Source organism: Macaca thibetana, chromosome X, assembly GCF_024542745.1.
Source record: "Macaca thibetana thibetana isolate TM-01 chromosome X, ASM2454274v1, whole genome shotgun sequence".
Taxonomy (NCBI): domain Eukaryota; kingdom Metazoa; phylum Chordata; class Mammalia; order Primates; family Cercopithecidae; genus Macaca; species Macaca thibetana.
Genome location: NC_065598.1, coordinates 15375418 through 15396572, shown reverse-complemented (window position 1 = coordinate 15396572; position 21155 = coordinate 15375418). Strand labels below are relative to the sequence as shown.

The 21155-nt window shown below is 41.6% G+C and overlaps 3 protein-coding genes across 7 annotated transcripts in view; 1 reads left to right on the top strand and 2 right to left on the bottom strand.

Moving 5' to 3' along the window:
* PIR (pirin) overlaps positions 1-21155 on the top strand; it is a 517051-nt gene that overhangs the window by 86805 nt on the left and 409091 nt on the right. The window lies entirely within an intron of this gene.
* The window catches only part of ZRSR2 (zinc finger CCCH-type, RNA binding motif and serine/arginine rich 2), a 174419-nt gene that overhangs the window by 27609 nt on the left and 125655 nt on the right, over positions 1-21155 (bottom strand). Inside the window, exons 2-3 of the mRNA XM_050777651.1 lie at positions 5222-5287; positions 4740-4819 (exon numbers count right to left, since the gene is read on the bottom strand). Coding sequence (XP_050633608.1) covers positions 4740-4819; positions 5222-5262 — 121 coding nt within the window. The 5' untranslated portion in view covers positions 5263-5287. The remainder of the gene's footprint in view (positions 1-4739; positions 4820-5221; positions 5288-21155) is intronic.
* Positions 8092-21155, bottom strand: part of CA5B (carbonic anhydrase 5B) — a 99968-nt gene continuing 86904 nt past the window's right edge. For all 5 annotated transcript variants that reach the window (XM_050777661.1, XM_050777660.1, XM_050777663.1 and 2 more), the window contains 4 exons: positions 20776-20871; positions 19548-19610; positions 18305-18460; positions 8092-12753 (listed from right to left, as the gene is read on the bottom strand). In XM_050777661.1, the coding sequence (XP_050633618.1) occupies positions 12574-12753; positions 18305-18460; positions 19548-19610; positions 20776-20871 (495 nt within the window). In that variant the 3' untranslated portion in view covers positions 8092-12573. The remainder of the gene's footprint in view (positions 12754-18304; positions 18461-19547; positions 19611-20775; positions 20872-21155) is intronic.

The following is a 21155-nucleotide window of genomic DNA, read 5'->3' as shown; positions in this document are numbered from 1 at the left end:
GCACTCCAGCCTGGGCAACAGAGCAAGACTCTGTCTCAAAAAATAAAATAAAAGAAAGAAAGAAAAGAAAATCATTGAGGAGAAAGAATATCTGCCTGAATAGGACGCCCGGCTAATTTTTGTATTTTTAGGAGAGACAGGGTTTCATCACGTTGGCCAGGCTGGTCTCGAGCTCCCGACCTCATGATCCACCCGCCTTGGCCTCCCAAAGTGCTAGGATTCCAGGTGTGAGCCACCGTGCCTGTCCTCAACAGGTTTTGAATGCAGATGAAAGCATCCTATTCTAGAAAAGCACCACAAAGGACATTTAGAAGGCAGAGAAGCAAGCAGCAGGATTGAAAACAAAAAGAGACAGGCAAACTCTACTGTTTCATGTAAATGTAATGGGGTTTATGATCAGAACTGCCCTTATCTATAAAGCTGCTAATCCCCACCCCAATCCTTGAAGAGAAAAGATCAGCGCCAGCTGCCTGTCTTTTGGTTGTACAACTAGAAGTCCTGGATAATGGAAATCCTTTTTTCTGAATTGGTTCCACTGATGCTTTGTCCCTGAAGTCAGGAAGTACCTTGCCAGTAAGGAACTGGCTTTTAAAATTCTTTTAATATTGGACAATGCCCCTGGCCACCCAGAACCCCATAAGTTCAACAATGAAGGTGTCATAGTGGTCTACTTGCCCCCAAACACAATGTTTCTAATTCAGCCTCTAGACCAGGGGGTTGTTAAGAACCTCTAAAGCTCATTACACGTGGTACTCTACAGAAAGGATTGTCAACGCTATGGAAGAGAACCCTATCACAGAGAGCATCAAGAAAGTGTATAAAGATTATACCATTGAAGACGTTATTGTCATTATAGAAAAAGCCATGAAAATCATCAAGCCCAAAACAAAGTCTTGCTGGAGAAAAAACTGCGTCCAGATATTGTGCATGACTTCACAGAACTTAAGACAGAGCCAATCAACGAAATCATGAAAGAGATTGTAAATATGGGGGAAAAAAGGGGGCAGGGGTGTCGGGGTGAAGGGTCTCAAGATATAGATCTTGAAGAAATTCAAGAGTTAACAGATACAACAGAGTAGTTAACAAAAGTCAATTTGATAGGGATGAGTCCTTCCAAAGCAGTGCAAGGTGATGAGGAAGAAAACTTAGGTGAAGCAGTGCCAGAAAACAAATTGACACTAGACAATCTGGCAGAAGGGCCAATTATTCAAGACTGCTTTTGACTTCTTCTATGAACCCTTCTAAACTGAAAAGTAATGCATTTAAACTGAAGCAAATGGTGGAAGAATTGGTACTGTAGAGAAACACATTTTTGGAGAAATGAAAAAGCAAAAATGTTAGACAGAAATTAGAATGTATTTCTGCAAAGTTACACCAAGTGCGTCTACCCTCTTGCCTTCCCTTCCCCCTCCCCCACCTCTTCCACCTCCGCCACCCAAGACAGCAAGACCAAATCATCCTCTTCCTCCTCGGCCTACTCAACATGAAGACAAGGAGAATGAAGACCTTTATGATGAACCACTTCCATTTAATGAAGGGCAAATATATTTTCTCCTCCTCGTGATTTTCTTAGTAACATTCTTTTCTCTAGCTTACTTTATTATAAGAATAGGGTATATAATACATATAACATACAAAGTATGTGTTAATCAACAATTTATGTTATTGGTAAGGCTTACAGTCAACAGTAGGCACTTAATAGTTAAGTTTATGGGGAGTGAAAAGTTATATGCAAATTTTCTACTATGCAGAGGGGCGGGGGGTGGTCAGAGTCCCTAACTCCCACATTGTTCAAGGATCAAATGTATATCCAATGGTATTATACAGGTTGAGCACCCCAAATCCAAAAATCACGAATATTTTGAGTGACAACAATGCTCAAAGGAAATGTTCATTGGAGCATTTCGAATTTTGGATTTTTGGATTTGGGATGCTGAACTGGTAAATACAATGCAAGCATTTCAGATAAGGGATACTCAACCTGTACACGTAACTGTACACACAGAATCATGCTATAGTTTTGCAACTTGCTTTTAATATCTTAATTTCTGACGAGGTAGCTTGTTTCAGGTTATCTCAAGTAGAACTGGGTGCCACAGAAGCTATCTGTAATTAAGAGCTCACTATTCCAGAAATCATTTGCCAAGGCGCTCCAATCATTTGCCAAGACACTCTCACAGTAACACTCAACATTCTAGCCTTCCGGCCATCCAATGTGTGCTACGATGAACAGCAGTGTTCCTGGCCGGGCGCAGTGGCTCACGCCTGTAATCCCAGCACTTTGGGAGGCCAAGGCAGGCGGATCACCTGAGGTCAGGAGTTCAAGACCAGCCTGGCCAACATGGTGAAACCCCATCTCTACAAAAGTACAAAAATTAGCCGGGCGTGATAGCGGGCGCCTGTAATCCCAGCTACTCAGGAGGCTGAGGCGGAAGAATCACTTGAACCCGGGAGGCAGAGGTTACGGCGAGCCAAGATTGTGCCATTGCACTCCAGCCTGGGCGAGAGAGTGAGACTCTGTCTCAAAAAAAAAAAAACAGGACCACTCCATAGTCTACAGTATTCATGAAGTACCAGCAGGCGAAGAATTGTGAGTTGGAGTGGGCAAAACTAGGAGCAGAAGGGCAGAGACAAGTGCTTAGTCTTGGATATGGCATTAGTTATATAATCTTGACAGACCAGTGACCTGGATCCTTGAATGGACGAAACTACCATGGGACACGACTTGCCTGACTCTCCACAGAGGCTCATTCTGAACACATTTTGCTAAGTAAAAAGGAAAAAAAAAATCAAAACAATACAAATACCAGCTGTTATAGGATGGAGTGCAGGAAAAGAAAAAGAGGAAGAAGTTAAAAAAAATTTAGAATATATAATATTTAGAATAAAACAGGTTAAATGAACAAAGTAAAGTAGCTGAAAATTTCAAGGAGGGAGAGAGGAAGTACAATAAGGGCCTCAATAACTCCAACCTATCCTAGTTTTCCTTTTATCCCTGATGCTTTGTTCTGCCTCTAGTGGATGAGTTTTCAACTAATAAGACAGAAATGCTAACACAGGTTGCAGGTAAACAAACTGCTCCTTCCATTCTAAATATCCCAGTACTGACACTAAAATAATTACTCGGGAACTCCAATGGTAAATAAAACCTCTATGGCTATGTTTCTCAAGGCCCAAGAATCCTAGTTACTTGAGGCCATGGTCTCCGGATTTCAAGAATTGTCTAGGATAATTTCATAAGCATATTCTGGATAATGTGAATGACAATCATTATAATCCAGTACTACTGTGTGATTTCAGTGCTCGCATCTGGATTTATAATTACTACATAATTTTATAACTAAGTCCTAATTTTATTGCATTAAGCAGCAGATTTAATACATAAATGTTAGGTTTGCCACGTGAAGGTCAAATGACCAGCTGTACAAATAAAGTTCTACAGTAATTTCATAGAAAAAGTGGTAAATAACCATAAGGCAACATTAGTAGAGGCATTCCAAACTCTCATCAGTGCCATATACATATTGTGAGGAGCATCGGTTTTACATCATTCCTAGCATTATCTCATGTGATGGATCCATCTGCCTTGGCTTCCCAAAGTGCTGGGATTACAGGCATGAGCCACCACGTGCCCAGCTCATATATTGTTTTATAGTCAAACAATGGCTTCAGGCCAGGCGTGGTAGCCTCAAGTTGCCTTCCCTCTTGCCTTCCTGTTGAGGCCAGGAGTTCGAGACCAGCCCAGGCAATATAGTGAAAACCCATCTCTACAAAAATTTTTAAAATTAGCCAGGTGGGCCAGGGGCGGTAACTCACACCTGTAATCCCAGCACTTTGGAAGGCTGAGGTGGGTGGATCACCTGAGGTCAGAAGTTCGAGACCAGCCTGGCCAACATGATGGGGTTTCACCCCATCTCTACTAAAAATACAAAAATTAGCCGGGTGTGGTTGCGCGCGCCTGTAATCCCAGCTACTCAGGAGGCTGCAGCAGAAGAACTGCTTGAACCCAGGAGGCAGAGGCTGCAGTGAGCCAAAATCGTGCCATTGCACTCCAGCCTGGGCAACAGAGCGAGACTCCGTCTCAAAAAAAAGAAAAAAGAAAGAAGAAAATTGGCCAGGTGTGGTGGTGGATGCCTGTAGTCCCAGCTACTTGGGAGGCTGAGGTGGGAGGACTGCTTGAGCCTGGGAGGTGGAGACTGCTGTGAGCCATGGTTGTGCCGATGCATTTCCCTCCTGGGCAACAGAACAAGACTCTGTCTCAAAAATAAATAAATGAGCTTCATAACTAGTATTATGTTGATATATATTTGAATAACATAATAATTTGGGTAAACAAAGGGTCTCATATTAGTCAAGTTTGAGAAAAACTTGCAAACCGTCTAATACTTTCAACTCCTGCTGGTTTTATGAAGAAAAATATTCACCGAATACTTACTATGTGTGCAAGGACTGTGCTAGCTACTGTAATTCATGAAGCTTGCAACTATAATATTAGATACTTTATAAACAGTTACACCAAATCAATGGGCGATCATTCACCAAGACTTCCTCTTCCTGACTTTAGTACGTTAACATCGTTTCTGACAGGTGTTTCTAAATAACTACTTGGCGGGCAGTAGTCACAGCTATTTTTCCTCTGACACAGTATTTGACTTCCTTCTGACACTGGGGCTTCAAGTTAGGGCTGGAGTGGACAGAGCAATTTCACAACACAGAAAATAGGATAGAGAGTCCATTACCTGAGTCTCTCAGTCGAGCAAGTTCCTGCCGACGTTTCTTTCGTTTCTCTTTCTTCAGGGCGGCCCTGTACTTTTTGTGGCTGGAAGATTAAGACATACATACACGACGATCAGCGGCTACACTGCAGCGCTGCCCGAGGTCCCCGCTCCTCTGTGCCCAATGAAAGGAAATAGTTCGGGTACTGAGGAGAGAAATCTTGCTTCCTGTATTTTAATTACAGAACAGGCATCTATCATCCCCTCATCCTCCGACTTCCAGACGGCAGTTCTTCTCCATCCGCCAACCTGATCCTCTCCTCGCTTGCCTGAGCCCACAGCCGCCCGTGAAAGTCCGGCGAGGGGACCAGGGCGCGCACCAGGAAGGAATCGAGCTGCCGCGGTGGCTCACTTAGCTTGGCCTAGCTTCCCTTTTCTTGCTGCCACCACATCCTCATGCCCACGATCGGCCCGCTTGCCTGCTCATCTCCCCGTACGGAGCTTACCTTGGTTTCTCTGGAAACGTCATTTTCTCGGGCGCAGCCATCTTGCCGGCACCGCCCCGCCCCTCCAGGTCTGGCAGGAAAGGGCGGGCCTAAGAGCCGAGACAGGCACGCGCAGGCGCGGGTATCGAGCAGCCGCCACACGCGCGGGACCAGAAACGGAAAGCCGGAGGTACCCTTCGGCGGCTCGTCTTCCAAAACGCTGCTCAAATAAATATCTCCTTCCCGCAAAAATCCTCTGGAGCTTTTACCCTGCCCTAGAAGTAACTGTCGCTTCAGCACTTGCCCAGTGCTTTATCACTGTCTCCCTCCTTGCCCTAGCAGGACGTGTTGTGGCCAGGTTAAAGTCACACTCTCCCGCTTTTCTCAGCATCCACTCATAAAGTCACATCCCGTACAGAGCTGCTCTCCCGGCTTTACTTCCGACTTTTCCAGGTTACGCGTCCTTCCGCCGATCTAACTATCAGCGCTTCAGACAACGCTCCAGACTCCGCTCCGTGCCAGTCACACCTGTTCTGGTCCCTTAAGCAAACCTAACTCCCGGGGCTGCAAAGCTGTTACCTCTGCCCCTGAGGAGTTTACAATCGAGAAGAACCAATACATCATATGTTGCAGGCAAACATGAAGTTTACCTAACCTAGTCCACCTAGAGATTCAGGGAGAGCTTTTTTTTTTCTTTTTCTTTTTCCCAGTATCACATGTGACTCAATTGCAGTATCAGGGAGAGCTTTCTGATGCTAAGAGTTGAGTTTGGAAGGAAGATGCCCTTTACTCAGACGGAGAAGGGTGGGAATGCGGTTACAGTCAGATCAGCATAAGCAAAGGCACTGAAAGGTGAAACGAATATGCTGGGAACAGCAAGAATTTTGGCAGTCGAATTTATTTATTTTTTCATTTCTTACATATTAGAGACAGGGTCTTGCTCTTTCACCCAGGCTGGAGTGCAGGCGCAATTAAGACTAACTGCAGCCTCGACTTCCTGGGGTCAAGCTATCCTTCCGCCTCAGCCTCCCGAGTAGCTGGGAATACAGGCGCGAGCCACCACGCCCCCCCAGCTATCCAATTTAACGTGCAATTCGAGGCAGGATGCTGTGGTTCACACCTGTAATCCCAGCACTTTGGGAGGCCAAGGCGGGTGGATCACCAGAGGTCAGGAGTTCGTCAGCCTGGCCAACATGGTGAAACCCCATCTGTACTAAAAATACAAAATTAGCCAGGTGTGGTGGTGCATGCCTGTAGTTCTAGCTACTCTGGAGGCTGAGACAGGAGAACTGCTTGAACCCGGGAGGTGGAGGCTGCAGTGAGCCGAGATGGCACCACTGCCCTCCAGCCTGGGCAACAGAGCAAGACTCCGTCTCAAAAAAACAAAACAAAATAAAGTGCAATTCGAGAGTATCAAGGAATACAGTTGTAGTGATGGGCTGGGAGGGCTAGGTTAAGGAGGAGGGCCTGATGTGCCATGTTAAGACGCTCTGTTTACATTCCGTAGAGACAACAGTGAACCGTTGAAAGCTTTTAAATAGAGGCTTATTTTGGTTGTGTTTGTGTTTTAGGTAAATTACTCTGCTTTGCAATATAAAGGATTAAAAGATAAAACTAGAATATCACAATAATCTAGGTGAGAGGTGATGAGGAATTAAACTGGGGCAGTAAGAGTAGGGATTGAGAAACTAAAAATCATCCCAACTAATAATCAGACTGTAATGTACACATACAAGGCCAGGGACAAGGCCAAGCAAAAAATGTTCCTCACAAGGACACATTACAGCTGTAAAATGACTAACAACCTCTATCTTTTGAGTGACTGAATAGATTCCTTGGCCTAGCTTTGTTCCGTTGTCCTCCAAATTAAAGTTGCTAAGATACTCAATTACTAAACTGCCTTGCTTCCCCTAATCCCTCCTTAGAATTACTCAACTGATACCCAAACTCTGCATAAAACCTCACCCTAATCTCTCTTATACCGACACACTTGGAGCAACACATATTCCCTTCAGCCTCAAGTTGACCTTGTCCAGCTCAGTGCATCCGTTGGGTCTTGAGTAAATTCCTTAATGTCTACCCCTGTTTTCTCTTCTGTAAAAATCAAGAGAGTAATCATAGTTCCCATCTCATAACGCTTTTATTGTGAAAACTAAGATAACCCATGCTATCTGCTGATACAGTGCCTAGCAATAGTGAATGCCTCCAAAACTTTAGCTGTTACATCATCATCACCATCATCATTAGCGTGAAAACCTCCTGAGGGGGTGAGGCACTGTATGCATTTCCAGTACAAGCATTCCACCTTTTATAACATCTACCATGGTTTACTACACATTGTCACTTCCACCTTTCTGCTTCTTGACTAAATCTTAAACTAAACTGTCTAGTTGGAGGTTTGGCAGTTGTATCCCCAAAGTAGAGTGCCCTGGATGGCACAGAATGTTGTAGCTATGCAAGTCACCAATTTTGCTGGTCCTTGCGATGAGAATTTACGCTGAGAATTGCTGCCCATTCTGAACGCATCAGTGTTTGAGCTGTTGTAACATTTCTTATGAATCAGACCAGACTTTCACTTCAGAACAATAAATAACAATTCCTTCTAAGAAATCTCGGCTCACTGCAACCTCCGTCTCCTGGGCTCAAGCGATTCTTCTGCCTCAGCCTCCCATGTAACTGGGATTACAGGTGCGTGCCACAACCACCCGGCTAATTTTTGTATTTTTTAGTAGAGACGGGGTTTCACCATATTGGCCAGGCTGTTCTTGAACTCCTGACCTCAGGTAATCTGCCCGCCTTGGCCTCCCAAAGTGCCGGGATTACAGGCATGAGCCACTGCACCCAGCCATAGATTTTTTAGTGAGTTAGAAATGGATGTAAATTTCCTTTTATAGGAGTTAGACATTTATTTTTAACAATTAACCACTGAATTCACTTTCAGAAATAGGCCTGAATTGCTTATTAATTTCATTACAGATGTAACTCTAAAAGCCAATTCCATTTCCGAACTATAATTACCATCGTTTGAATTTAACAGAGAAAGATGTCTTCCAAGACTTCTTTTGGGTGGATGCCTGGTTTTAGAACAGCCAACTTTACCCTAACCCATGTACAAGACAGTTCTCCAGGTGGCCTTGGACTGACCCAGTTCTCCCTTCTTCCTTGCTTGGAGTTCTTAAGAATAACTGTAGAATGCACTGAGAATGCAATGTCCTGATATGGAGGAACTGCCTGAAACAGCCTGGCCCTGTTCTTGTCCCTCCTAGGGAATGTAACATCTTGAGTTAGGGAGGAACTGTTTGAGACAGCCAGTTGTGTTCCTCTCTCTCCTTTAAAGCTTTGCCCAATGAGTTATGTGGCTGCTATGATACATAACCCAAGGCAGGCTATGGTGCAAGTGGGGCACGAACTTCAAGACTCCATCAGCCCTGCCCCGGGCAGTTTTCTTGAGCCCTGGGGTACTGGCTCACCATGGAGCCAGGGCCTCTTTTGTCCCTTGCTTCCTGTCTGTAAGTAATACATCTGCTTCATGTAATGTATTGGGTATGAGTGTGTTCTGTCACACTGGACGCAAGACAGGTTGGTAACCAGTGTACACTGAACCTGTTAAAGGATATCTCATTAATTTAATTTACAGACATATATATAGACTGAAACAATAGGAAGGAAGTCTTTCACCAACCACTAATATTGTAAAGAAAGGCTTTTATTGAGCTAGTATTATTTAATGAAGATGGGCAGCAATTTTAATACAATCTTCTTTTCCAAGACCTTTGACAGACCTTAGGCCCAATTTTCCACCTTTATGTCTAGGAAAGTGCAAGTAAAACACTTTTGAGGACATGAAAAACACAAGCTTGTTGTTAAGGTGTATCAGTAGCCAGGGAAATCCGCCGTGCCCCTTTCAGGGTCATCTAACTAAGGCATGGAGAAAGAAACTGCCTCAAGCCAGCTTCTATCACCTCTGCAGGGAAGGTGGCCATGCAAACCAGGACATGGTTCAAAGTGAAAAAGAGTGTGGTTAATAATCACGCCAGAACACCAGATATAAGAGGTAAGGGCAAGTCAGCATTCTGTACATCGCTTCTCCCTTCAATTTGGAAAACTCAGTGCAGTAGGGTTTTGCACTGATCGTTTCACAAGACAGCTAGGAGGAAAGCCTGTGTGCTCTGGAAAATGCATATCTTGTGTGTTTACCCTTTTAAAGGTAACTATACTTCGAAACAGGTGAACTGCAGAAAATTAACAAAGACTTCTCTTTTTACCATGTTTACCTTTTTAAGAATTTCACACATTTCCGGCCAGGCGCGGTGGCTCACGCCTGTAATCCCAGCACTTTGGGAGGCTGAGGAGGGTGGATCACCTGAGGTCAGAAGTTCAAGACTAGCCTGGTCAACACTGAAACCCCGTCTCTACTAAGTATACAAAAATTAGCTGGGCGTTGTGACGGACGCCTGTAATCCCAGCTACTTAGGAGGCTGAGGCAGGAGAATTGCTTGAACCTGGGAGGCAGAGGTTGCAGTGAACTGAGATGGCGCTATAGTGCTCCAGCCTGGGCAACAAGAGCAGAAGTTCGTTCCAAAAAAAAAAAAAAAAAGAATTTTATGCATTTCCTAGGGCATACATGCAAAAGCCTTCACATTTACCCCTTTTTAAAAGAGCTATTTCTCAAACTTATATGTATACAGTTCAGTAGTGTTAAGTACAATCACACTTGTTTTGCAACAGATCTCTAGAATTCTTGCAACACAAGCTCTGTACCCACTAAATACAAATTCACCCTCTCCCCTTCCCCCAACCCTTGGCAAGCACCTTTCTACTTTCTATTGTATGATTTTGACTACTTTGGACACTTCACATGGAGGAATCATACAGTATTTGTTCTTTTGTGGCTGGCTTATTTCACTTGGCATAATGCCTTCAAGGTTCATCCACATTGTACATTTGACAGCATTTCCTTCTTTTCAAAGGCTGAATAATATTCCATTGAACGTATATACCACATTTTCTTTATCCATTCATCAGTTGATGGACATTTGGGATGCTTCCAGAACCTCTTGGCTATTGTGAATAATGCTGCTATGAACATGGGTGTACAGATATCTCTTTGAGATCCCGCTTTGGTGGTAATTCTCATGGTAATTCTGTTTTCAGTTCTTTGGGGAACCCGTGTACTGTTTTCCATGACCACCATTTTCCATGACCACCATTTTCCATGACCACCATTTTCCATGACCACCATTTTACATGACCACCAACAGTGCGCAAGGGTTTCAGCTTCTCTGCATTCTCCCCAATACTTATTTTTTTTTGTTCTTCTGATAGTGGCCAGCATGATGGGCGTGAGATGATAACTCATTGTGATTTTGATTTATATTTCCCTAATAATTAGCAATGTTGAGCATATTTTCATGTTCTTATTGACCATTTGTATGCCTTCTTTGGAGAAATGTCTGTGCAAGTCCTTTGCCCATTTTTAAAAATTGAGTTATTTGGTTTTCTTGTTGTTGAGTTATAGAAGTTCCTCATATATTCTGGATTTGGGGTCCTTATAAGATCTATGATTTGCAATTATTTTCTCTCATTCTAGAGCTTGCCTTTTCACTTTGTTGATTGCTTCCTTTGACACACAGAAATTTTTAAGTTTGATGTAGTCCCATTTCCTTCCTAACCATCTTAAGTGTACAGTCAGTAGTGTTAAGTATATTCATCCAACCCTATCTTGCAGACCAGATGACAAACATATTAATGAAAGAACTACTACCAGTCATTGATGCAACACTGAGTCTGAACATAGGCTTAGACGCATTTGGAAACATTCCAAGATATTTATAAGCAAGAGACACGGGGGCATGAATTCCTCAGAATATGTAGAATTATCTAGATTTTAGCTTATCTGACAAGTTTCTCTCCCTATTACCATAACAAAAGTTTTTTAAAGCACTGTATAAACTGAGAGATTTTAGTTAATCACCTGCCTTGCAAAGAACCTTGACTAATGAGTAAATAAAGTTCAGACAGTTGTAAAGTGAAGACCGGATAGCTCTTTCACTGTAGAAAACATTATCATTATATACTATGTAACAGTGTGCAAATAATACAAAATAATATTATAAACCATAGGCTATTAGATTACTAGTCCTTTGAAAAATATTTCTGGAAATGTACAATGAAAGAATTCTAAGTTCTAGGCACTGTAAGCATCTTTTCTCTTCTCTTCTCTTCTCTTTTTCATTAGACACGGAGTCTCACTCTGTCACCCAGGCTAGAGAGCAGTGGTGCGATCTTGGCTCACTGCAACCACCACCTCCCGGGTTCAAGCGGTTCTCCAGCCTCAGCTTCCCGAGTAGCTGGCATTACAGGTGCCCACCACCATGCCTGGCTAATTTTTTTTATTTTTAGTAGTGACAGGGTTTCATCATGTTGGCCAGGCTGGTCTCGAACTCCTGACCTCAAGTGATCTTCCCGCCTCAGCCTCCCAAAGTGCTGGATTACAGGTGTGAGCCACTGTGCCCAGCCAAGCATTTTCTTTAAAATATTCTGCATATATTTCCTATATGATCAGACTTTTAAGTAAAATATCTGATCTTCGGAAATGCAAAGGGATTTCTGGGTATAGGAAAAGTCTTATTTTCTTATAATTACAAAATATATTTTCTACATCATAAATCGATAGTAAGCGTATCATGTCCTTGTAACAACTAAACACTGGGGCACATATAATATACTGATTGATAAGCCCTAATGAAAGAATACACATTCATGTTATAAAATAAAATACATCTAAAACCATGGCCAATGTTCAGCCAGGAAGTACCAGTCTGGGCCAACAGGCTGTTTCTGAAAGGCCTGAGTTCTGGTCAGTGTCTGTGCCTTACTTTTGATTATAATCCCTACAGATAGTGCTATAGAACCACTAATGGATAAACATAAAAAAGATAGCTCAAAAATGTCAGACATAAAAAGATATTACAAGCTGGGCCAGGTGGCCAGCACCTGTAGCCCCAGCTACTCCAGAGGCTAAGGCAGGAGGACTGCTTGAGCCTAGGAGTTCAAGGCTGCAGTGAGCTATCACTGGGCCACTGCACTCTAGCCTGGGCAACAGAGCAAGACCTAGTCTCTTAAAGAAAAAAAAAAGAAAAAAAGAAAAAAAAAAGGCATTACAATTACCAGCAGGTAGCTACAAGAGAAACTTGTGTCTCTTAGCTGGTACCGAATCACTTTCCTCAAAGACTGATGAAGCACTCTCATGCTAAGAAATGCTCATCTGTAAATATTATCAAATGCAGGCACTTAGAATAGTCTAGTTAACAATTTTTAGTAAGCTAGTATATATTATAGCAAAAGCAAAATACTGCCTAGATATGAACGTTTTAGGGGGTTGCTTGGCTGGTCGCCGGCTTGGATTTCGCTCGTACATTCAGCACATAATCATGCCGGAAGGATGAACGGACAGTGCGATTCATCAGTGGCTGAAGAGGGCGGAAGTTGTCCACCATTCTTTTCTCCTTCTCCCCTTCAGAAGTGAAAAGCAGGGTTCGAAATTGCTCAAGCTAGAAATAGAAACAGAAAGCATAAATAATTTCAATAGAAAACTTGCTTTACCTCGTGAATAAATTACTTTCATTTTTACAATTCTGAGCATTCCTTGCAAATTAGATACAGAAGGAGAAGTTATTTCTGGGTAAGAATGCCTTCACCACTTGACAGGGAATAAAATGCCCAGTGGTGGTGGTGATCCTGATGGTGGTCCTGTGGGGAGGAGAGCAGCAGGAGGTGGTGAAACCAGGAGGGCCCTTGGGATCCAAAGACTTGGGGCAAAGGCCCTGTCCCCACATATTATCCATTTACCAAGGATGATGAGTTAATTCATCTCTTTCATTCTCAAGAACCTCCTCTTTAAATAAGCAAAAGAGCCAGCTTACAGAATGAGAAAGGAAAGGTCTGATGCATATACTAACAACACCAAAAAAAGTGGGTTTATAAAACAATTTAACTGAATCATTAACATAAAATAAGTATTACTGATTGCTCACTGCACCTGGGTATTGTGGGCAAAGCAATGCATATTGATGTCTGTATTTTTTCCTTTCCTTTTTTTTTTTTTTTTTTTTTAAGACAAAGTCTTACTCTGTCACCCAGGCTAGAGTGCAGTGGTGTGATCATGGTTCACTGTAGGCTCAACCTCTGGGACTCAGGTGATCTCCCACCTCAGCCTCCCAACTAGCTGGGATTATAGGCACATGCCGCCACACCCAGCTAATTTTTAAATTTTTTGTAGAGACAGGGTCTCTCTATGTTGCCCAGGCTGGTCTTGAACTCCTGGCCTCAAGTGATCCTCCCACCTAGGTCTCCCAAAGTGCTGGGATTACAGGTGTGAGCCACCACACCAGGCTGCATGTAGGTGTCTTAACTGGAGACAGGATTCTCTATGCTGGTGCTGTCCAATAGAACTTTCTGCAATGATGGAAATGTCCTCTGCATGGTCCATTACGGTAGTCACAAGCCACATATGGCTACTGGGCACTTGAAATGTGGCCAGTGTAACTGAGGAACTGAATTTTACTTTTAATGTACTTATATTTAAATGTAAATGGTTACATGTGTCCAGTGGTTACAATATTAGACAATATAGCTCAATGCAAAAGGAGCAACCCAGAATATCAACGGCTTGTTCTCTGATGTAGCAGCAGTATAGACCAGTAGCCCCTTGGTTTCAGACCCAATTGTGTTATGACATACTTTACTTAGGCTGGGCGTGGTGGCCTACACCTGTAATCCCAGCACTTTGGGAGGCCAAGGTGGGTGGATCACCTGAGGTCAGAAGTTCAAGACCAGCCTGACCAACATGATGAAACCCTGTCTCTACTAAAATTATAAAATTAGCCAGTCGTGGTGGCGCATGCCTGTAATCCCAGCTACTGAGCCCAGGAGGCGGAGGTTGCAGTGAGCTGAGATCGCGCCACTGGATTCCCACCTGGGCAAAAAGAGCAAAACTCCATGTCAAAAAAAAAAAAAAAAAAAAGGAAATATTTTACTTCAGGCCAGCAGGAAAATCCATTCACATTCCCCTCATTCAAACTGAGAAGACAGCCTGGGGCACAGTAGACAAGCAAGTGAAGAGTCATTTGCAACAAAGGCTTCAGGGCAAATAGAGCTGAAGGGGCAGAACTAGGACTGAAAACAAGCAATGTTTATCATACAGCGGCAAATCACACAAAAGCCCTCACTAATTAGGAAGCTGTACAAGCAGTTAATGTTTCTTTTTATTCAGCTAATTGCAGAAGATTAGAAATAGTCTAAGTATCAAAGATAAATGACATCTATCTATGAAATGAACTAGTATACAGTCCTTAAAAATACCGAAGATGTTCATTATCTATAAAATGTTCCATGCGGCTGCGTGCGGTGGCTCATGCCTGTAATCCCAGCACTTTGGGAGGCTGAGGCGGGTGGATCAGGAGTTTCAGATCAGCCTGGCCAACATAGTGAAACCCCATCTCTATTAAAAATACAAAAAATTAGCTGGGCATGGTGGTGGGTGCCTGTAATCCCAGCTACTCGGGAGGCTGAGGCAGGAGAATTGCTTGAACCCGGGAGGCAGAGGTTCCAGTGAGCCGAGATCACATCACTACACTCCAGCCCAGGCAACAGCTAGAGATTGTCTTTAAAAAAAAAAAAAAAAAGTTCCAGGCATCACTGAGTGAAAAGAGCAGCAAAATGGTATGTACAGAATGATTCCATTTTCATACAAAAATTGTGTATATTTATATAGATAAAAGACCAGAAGGACTTATGTGCATCTGGATAGACAAGAGACCAGAAGGATTTCCCCAAACAATGATAGTGGTAAAATTATAGGCAACTAGAATAATATTATAGATGACAGCTAGCATTGTTTTCCTTACTAAATTTTCAGTGTTACCATAAGTTTTATATTAAATTACATTCTGGAAGTAGCTAGTACAGTTAGACCAGAAAATACAAAATAAAATTTTAAATTATATAATTGAAAAATAAATTTTAAAATTTCGTTGAAATTGTATTTACAAAGTCCTCACATGGGCCACTGACCCTCTGATGTATTTACTTTGTTTTTCAATGTTATGTCCATTTGTTTTTCTAGAATGAAAATAAGTTGAGGAAATATGTCAATTTTTTAATCCAAAGAATAGAAACAGACTAAATGTACAGGCCACAAAGCCTATACATTTGCAGGCATAAAAGGATTTTCCTATGCTTATCCTAGTACTTCTATGGTGGTATATATCCAGAATGTATTCTTGTGTAAGGTCTGCATGGTGGATCCAATTTTTTCCCCCAAATGCCTGCTCAATTGTTCCTCAACAGCATTTACCGAATACTCTATCTTTCCTGCCAACTGAGTTGAGATGCTATATTTATCATAAAATAAATTCTCATATGTATTTGGACATATTTCTGAAATTATTATTTTCTTCCTGTGATGGTTAATTTTATGTGTCAACTTGATTGGGCCATGGGATGCACAGACAGGTTAAATACTATGCCTACGTATGTCTATGAAGGTGTTTCTGGAGGAGACTAGGATTTGAATTGGTGGACTGAGTAAAGAGAATGGCCCTCCCCAAAGTGGATGGGAATCATCCAATAAATTGAGGGTCTGAATAGAACAAAAAGGCAGAGGAAGGTTGAATTTGCTCTGGTTGCTTGAGCTAGAACATCAATTGTCTCCTTTCTTCGGAGCTCCTGGTTCTCAGGCTTTCAGACCAAGATAGAAATCTACATTATCAGCTCTCCAGTTCTCAGGCCTTTGAACTACACCACTGTCTTTCCTGGGTCTCCAGCTTGCAGATGGCAGATTGTAAGACTTCTTAGTCTCCATAATCACATGGCCAATACCTTATGATAAAACTTTATCTATCTTTTTCTTTATTTATCTTTATAGGGTTATTATATAACCTATAATAATCTATATTTAACCTTTATAGGGTTATTTATCTAACTTTATCAACTTTGTCTTTTTTAATTTTTTTAAATCTTTATCTATATTTGGTATGGTTTGGCCCTGTGTCCCTACCCAAATCCCACGTTCAATTATAATCCCCCTGTGTCAGGGGAGGCGATCATGGAGGTGGATTTCCTCCTCACTGTTCTCATGATAGTGAAAGAGTTCTCACGAGATCTGATGGTTTAAAAGTGTGTGGCACTTCCCCCATCTCTCTCTCTCTCTCCTGCCACCATGTGAAGAAGGTCCTTGCTTCCCTTTTGCCTTCCGCCATGATTTTAAGTTTTCTGAGGCCTCCCAGTCATGCTTCCTGTTAAGCCTGTGGAACTATGAGTCAATTAAACATCCTTTCTTCATAAATTACCCAGTCTCAGGTAGTTCTTTATAGCGGTGTGAAAATGGACTAATACAATATCTATCCTATTGGTTCTGTTTCTATGGAGAATGCTAATATACTTCCCTCGATAGATCTCTTTATCCATGTGCCAGTAACATGCTATTTAATTATTGAGGCTTTATAACCTTGTGAGTCTAATTATCCCGTATTTTTCTAGAATTTTCCCTGGCTATTTATGTGTTTGTCTTTATTCATGAGTTTAGAAATAGCATATCGATTTAAAAATCCTATTGGCATGTTTATTGGGAACACATTAAATTTATGGTGAATAAACAAGTCATGGAGAATGACAACTTAGGTTGTAATTTATGACAAAAAAGGTGTCTTTATGTCTTTTGATCCTATAATGTGTTAACTTTATTAATTCAAGCCTTCTTTTGTATCCTCCAGGAACATTTTAAGTTTTCTTATTAACTTTCCTTGTTAAAATTATTCCAAAGTATTTTATATTTTTGTTTCCATTATAAATAGGGGCCCTTCTTACATTATATCTTTATATCATATCTTTTAACTGATTGTGATTTATGTATGTCAAATGTATTGATTTCTAGAAATTAATATTGTATTCCACTGATTACCAAATTATCTCTGATTTTTGTAGTAGTTTTTTTGTAGTGTTTCTCTAATTTATTTTTTATTTTCCGGTCTAACTGCACTGGCTACTTCCAGAATGAATAACTTAATATAAAACTTAATACAGTAACAATCCTTTCCATTCAAAACCTATTATTTGCTTTTGAACTGAGATCAATCCCTTTTATCAAGATAGGGAAGTCTCTATTCAGCTCTGTTTTATTAAAAATTTTCAAAAACGGAATGGTGATTTTTACAAATGTCTTTTTAACTTCCCTGGAAATGATAATATGATTTTTCTATTTAGATCCACTGATAGAATGAATTATATTAATATCATTCTTAACAATGAACCATTCTCGTATTACTGGAGTAAAAGCTACTTGGACAAAGTGTCTATTTCTTCTGATGAATCTGCTGGATTCTGTTTCTAATACTTTCTTTTTAGCTTTTTTTTTCTTTTATATTCTTTAGAGGGGGTTCCAATCTTTGGTGAGTGTTGGTATCAGTTATGCTGGCTTCATAAAAAGAATTTGGAAGCTTTTTCTCTTATGGAAATGCTTTGTAATCAATAAAAATCCCATAAAACAAGTATGAGTAAATATTATTGTAGTTTAGTTACATTATACATTATACAGGATTTTGAGTGTTTGCATAGTAACTACTACTTAGGCTTAGTTTCTAAGGGAAAAATAGAACCCAAGTTCAAAAAACAAACTTACATTAAAGTTTCTGGACAAACACTGTTGAATTCTATATTTATTCTGAGATTCTATAGTAGAATTCCCTTAAGGATTTTAAAGACTTTTGAACACATTCATTTCCAGCCTTCACTCTTTCCTTTAAAAGGGTCTTGATTTTGTAGAGTTTAATATTTATATATAAAATACACAAGGCATAAGAAGACATATGTAATTGTCAAATATAGATGTAAAAAGCTTATGTTCTTCTGTGTTTTAACTCTTCTCTCTAGTTAATTTGAAACATCCCCAAATTCATGTCCAAACTGAGACAAGACGTTGGTACACTTCAATAGAAATGTATAAGCATTACAAGATGTTAAAACTGATGCCACAGTCTGAGCCCAGCCTTGTTTTAAATGGGCAGACAAGGATTTCCTTAGATTGAAATTGTGGAGAGAACGTACCTGATCGTGATCAACCTCTACTGGTTGCTTCTTAATGATCCAGGTGACAGACTCGGAGAGGGGTGGGGTAGTCAGAGACCCTGAGTAGGTCCAGTAATCTGGGCAGGTAGGCATCAGGCAGGAAGGGTCAAATGACCCAAATTCCACAAGGGTGTCCTGGCCAAGAGAAGAGATAACTGAGTCATTATTTAGTGGTGAAAACCACTCAGGAATCGGACGACGAGGTGATGGTTCTCAGGGAGTATGTGGAGATCAGCAGTGGTCCAGAGGAGCTCCGGGCCTTTCTGGGCAGCTTCCTGAAGAATCGCTGCTTAGGATGGAATCATGTCCAGGCTTTGTTTCTGCAATTAACTGTGTATTTTTTATATTCCACAGTAGGAAAACAGCCAAAACCATTTGATCTCTCAATTCTAGTGAGGTTACATCAGGTAGTCTCCTCTGAGTTTTGTTGAGAGGTTTCAGACAGCGGCCATTGCATAAAGAAGGAGGCTTTGCATTTTCAAGAGAGGCTAACTGAGACTTGTCCTTTTAGGAAGAAATGCAGATCAGGAGGAGCCAGAAACCTGGACTGAAAGGAAAGAGAGGGAAAAAAAGAGGAAAATGGAGAGGAGAGGAGAAGAGAGGAGAGGGAAAGAGGTAGGGACCAGAAGGAGAGAGTGGGGGATGGGGGGAGATAATATATGGGCTTCCAGAGAGGAAAGGAGAGGGAAAGAGGTGGGGACCAGAGGGATACAGTGGGGGATGAGAGGGAGAAGGAGAATATATGGGCCTCCACAGAGCAGCCCTTTGAGATTCTGAATATTGAAGAATTAATATTGGGGGACTAGGCAAAGGCATCCGACCTGAAGGATGTGGGTCATTGTTCTTTCCAGCTGGACAAGGCAAGTTTCTGTAGAACTGCTCTCTGCTCCCTGCCTGTGGGATGGCAGTTACAGACAAGAAGGCTGCTCTGGGTGTGTTTATAAGGACTTAGAAGGAGCTGGTGTCAGGAACAGAGGAGGGGACAGCAATATGTTCCTGAGTCCCCAAGTCCTCAGTGGTACCGCGGCAAAACCAAAAAGCTCACTGCCTACCCACAGAATCATGACTTCTGTCCCCTGGAATCATAAATGACAGTTTTCTTCTAAGGCTGAATACAGTTCACGTAATTAAACTTCCCAATTCAAAGTGCCTTGGTAATGTCTCCACTCTGAGACTGAAACATAAAAGTACATTTCAAGTAATTATGGAAAACAAATAGTACCTTATGCTTTATTGACGGCAAAGTATCCACTAATTTCTGTAGCTCTTTATGATGTTTGCCTAGCTAAAGAACAACAAATAAGAAAATATTACAAACAATGGACATCTCACTGTAGAAACTAACAGAATGTGAATTAAAATTAACTAACTGGTGATTACATAAAAACAAACTGCATGACTGAAATTACACTTAAACTTGTAATTTATAATTTTATAAACATTACTGAATTAAATTAGAGAACACATGAGCAGGCTGTTTGCTGACAAGGTCAGCATGCCTGCAGAGAAAGGTGCCCCCTGCTTCGTTTAAGTTCTTAAATTGGAATTAAAATTAAATAAAATGAAAAATGGTTCCACAATTGCAGTAGACACATTTCAAGTGCTCAATTGCCACATGTGGCTTGTGACCACTCTATTGGGCTGTGCATTTTTATACCATTCAAAATATATTCTTTTTTTGGTGGTGCAGGGGATGGAGTCTCTCTCTGTTGCCCAGGCCAGAGTGCAGTGGCACAATCTTGGCTTACTGCAGCCTCCACCTCCCAGGCTCAAGTGATCCTCCTGCCTCAGCCTCCTGAGTAGCTGGGATTATAGGTGCGCACCACCATGCCCGGCTAATTTTTGTATTTTTAGTAGAAATAGAATTTCCCCATGGAAACCAGGCTGGTCTCTAACTCCTGACCTCAAGTGATCTGCCTGCCTCAGCCTCCCAAAGTGCTGGGATTACAGGCATAAGCCACTGTGTCTGGGCCTAAAATATATTCTTAACAATCCTGTATTTCTTTCTTTATTTTTTTGGGGGGGGGGGGGATAGAGTCTCACTCTGTCACCAGGCTGGAGTGCAGTGATGCAATCTCAGCTCACTGCAACCTCCGTCTCCCAGGTTCAAGTGATTCTCCGTGCCTCAGCCTCCCAAGTAGCTGGGATTACAGGCGCCCATCACCACACCTGGCTAATTTTTTTGTATTTTTAGTAGAGATGGGTTTTCACTATGTTGGCCAGGCTGGTCTCAAACTCCTGACCTCGTGATCCACCTGCCTCGGCCTCCCAAAGTGCTGGGATTACAGGGGTGAGCTGCCACGCCTGGTCGTACAATCCTGTATTTCAATCACTATTTATCTTACCAATGTATGGATCCCAATATCCTTAAAGTAAATAACAATATTATAATGTTCTATCTTTCCATTCTAGAATACAACACATCATTTAAAGTTGGTGAAATTTTTTACCTTTAAAAATACTCCTATCACGGCCAAACCATTTTCTTCCAGTGCTGCATCCTCAAAGTTTTCAAATTTGACTGCATTCCAATGCACTAAGTGCAGCTGAAACACCATGGAAAGAGGGTTAACCCATGACTGCACAGACTCTCTCCAGAATAAACCCACAGCCTCAGTCAACCTACGACATTTAAACACATTTCTTCACCCAAAGTAAAGCCACCAAGAAAACCATATGACAACATGGTGCAAGATGAGACAGAAACAAAGATCAGGGAGAAATTTAGGCAAGAGCAGCAATTAATATTATTTTAGAATGAAGGGATTTATTTGGGGAGAAAAATAGAAAATTCATATAACAAAGTGACACTTCAGTGAGCAATCAACAT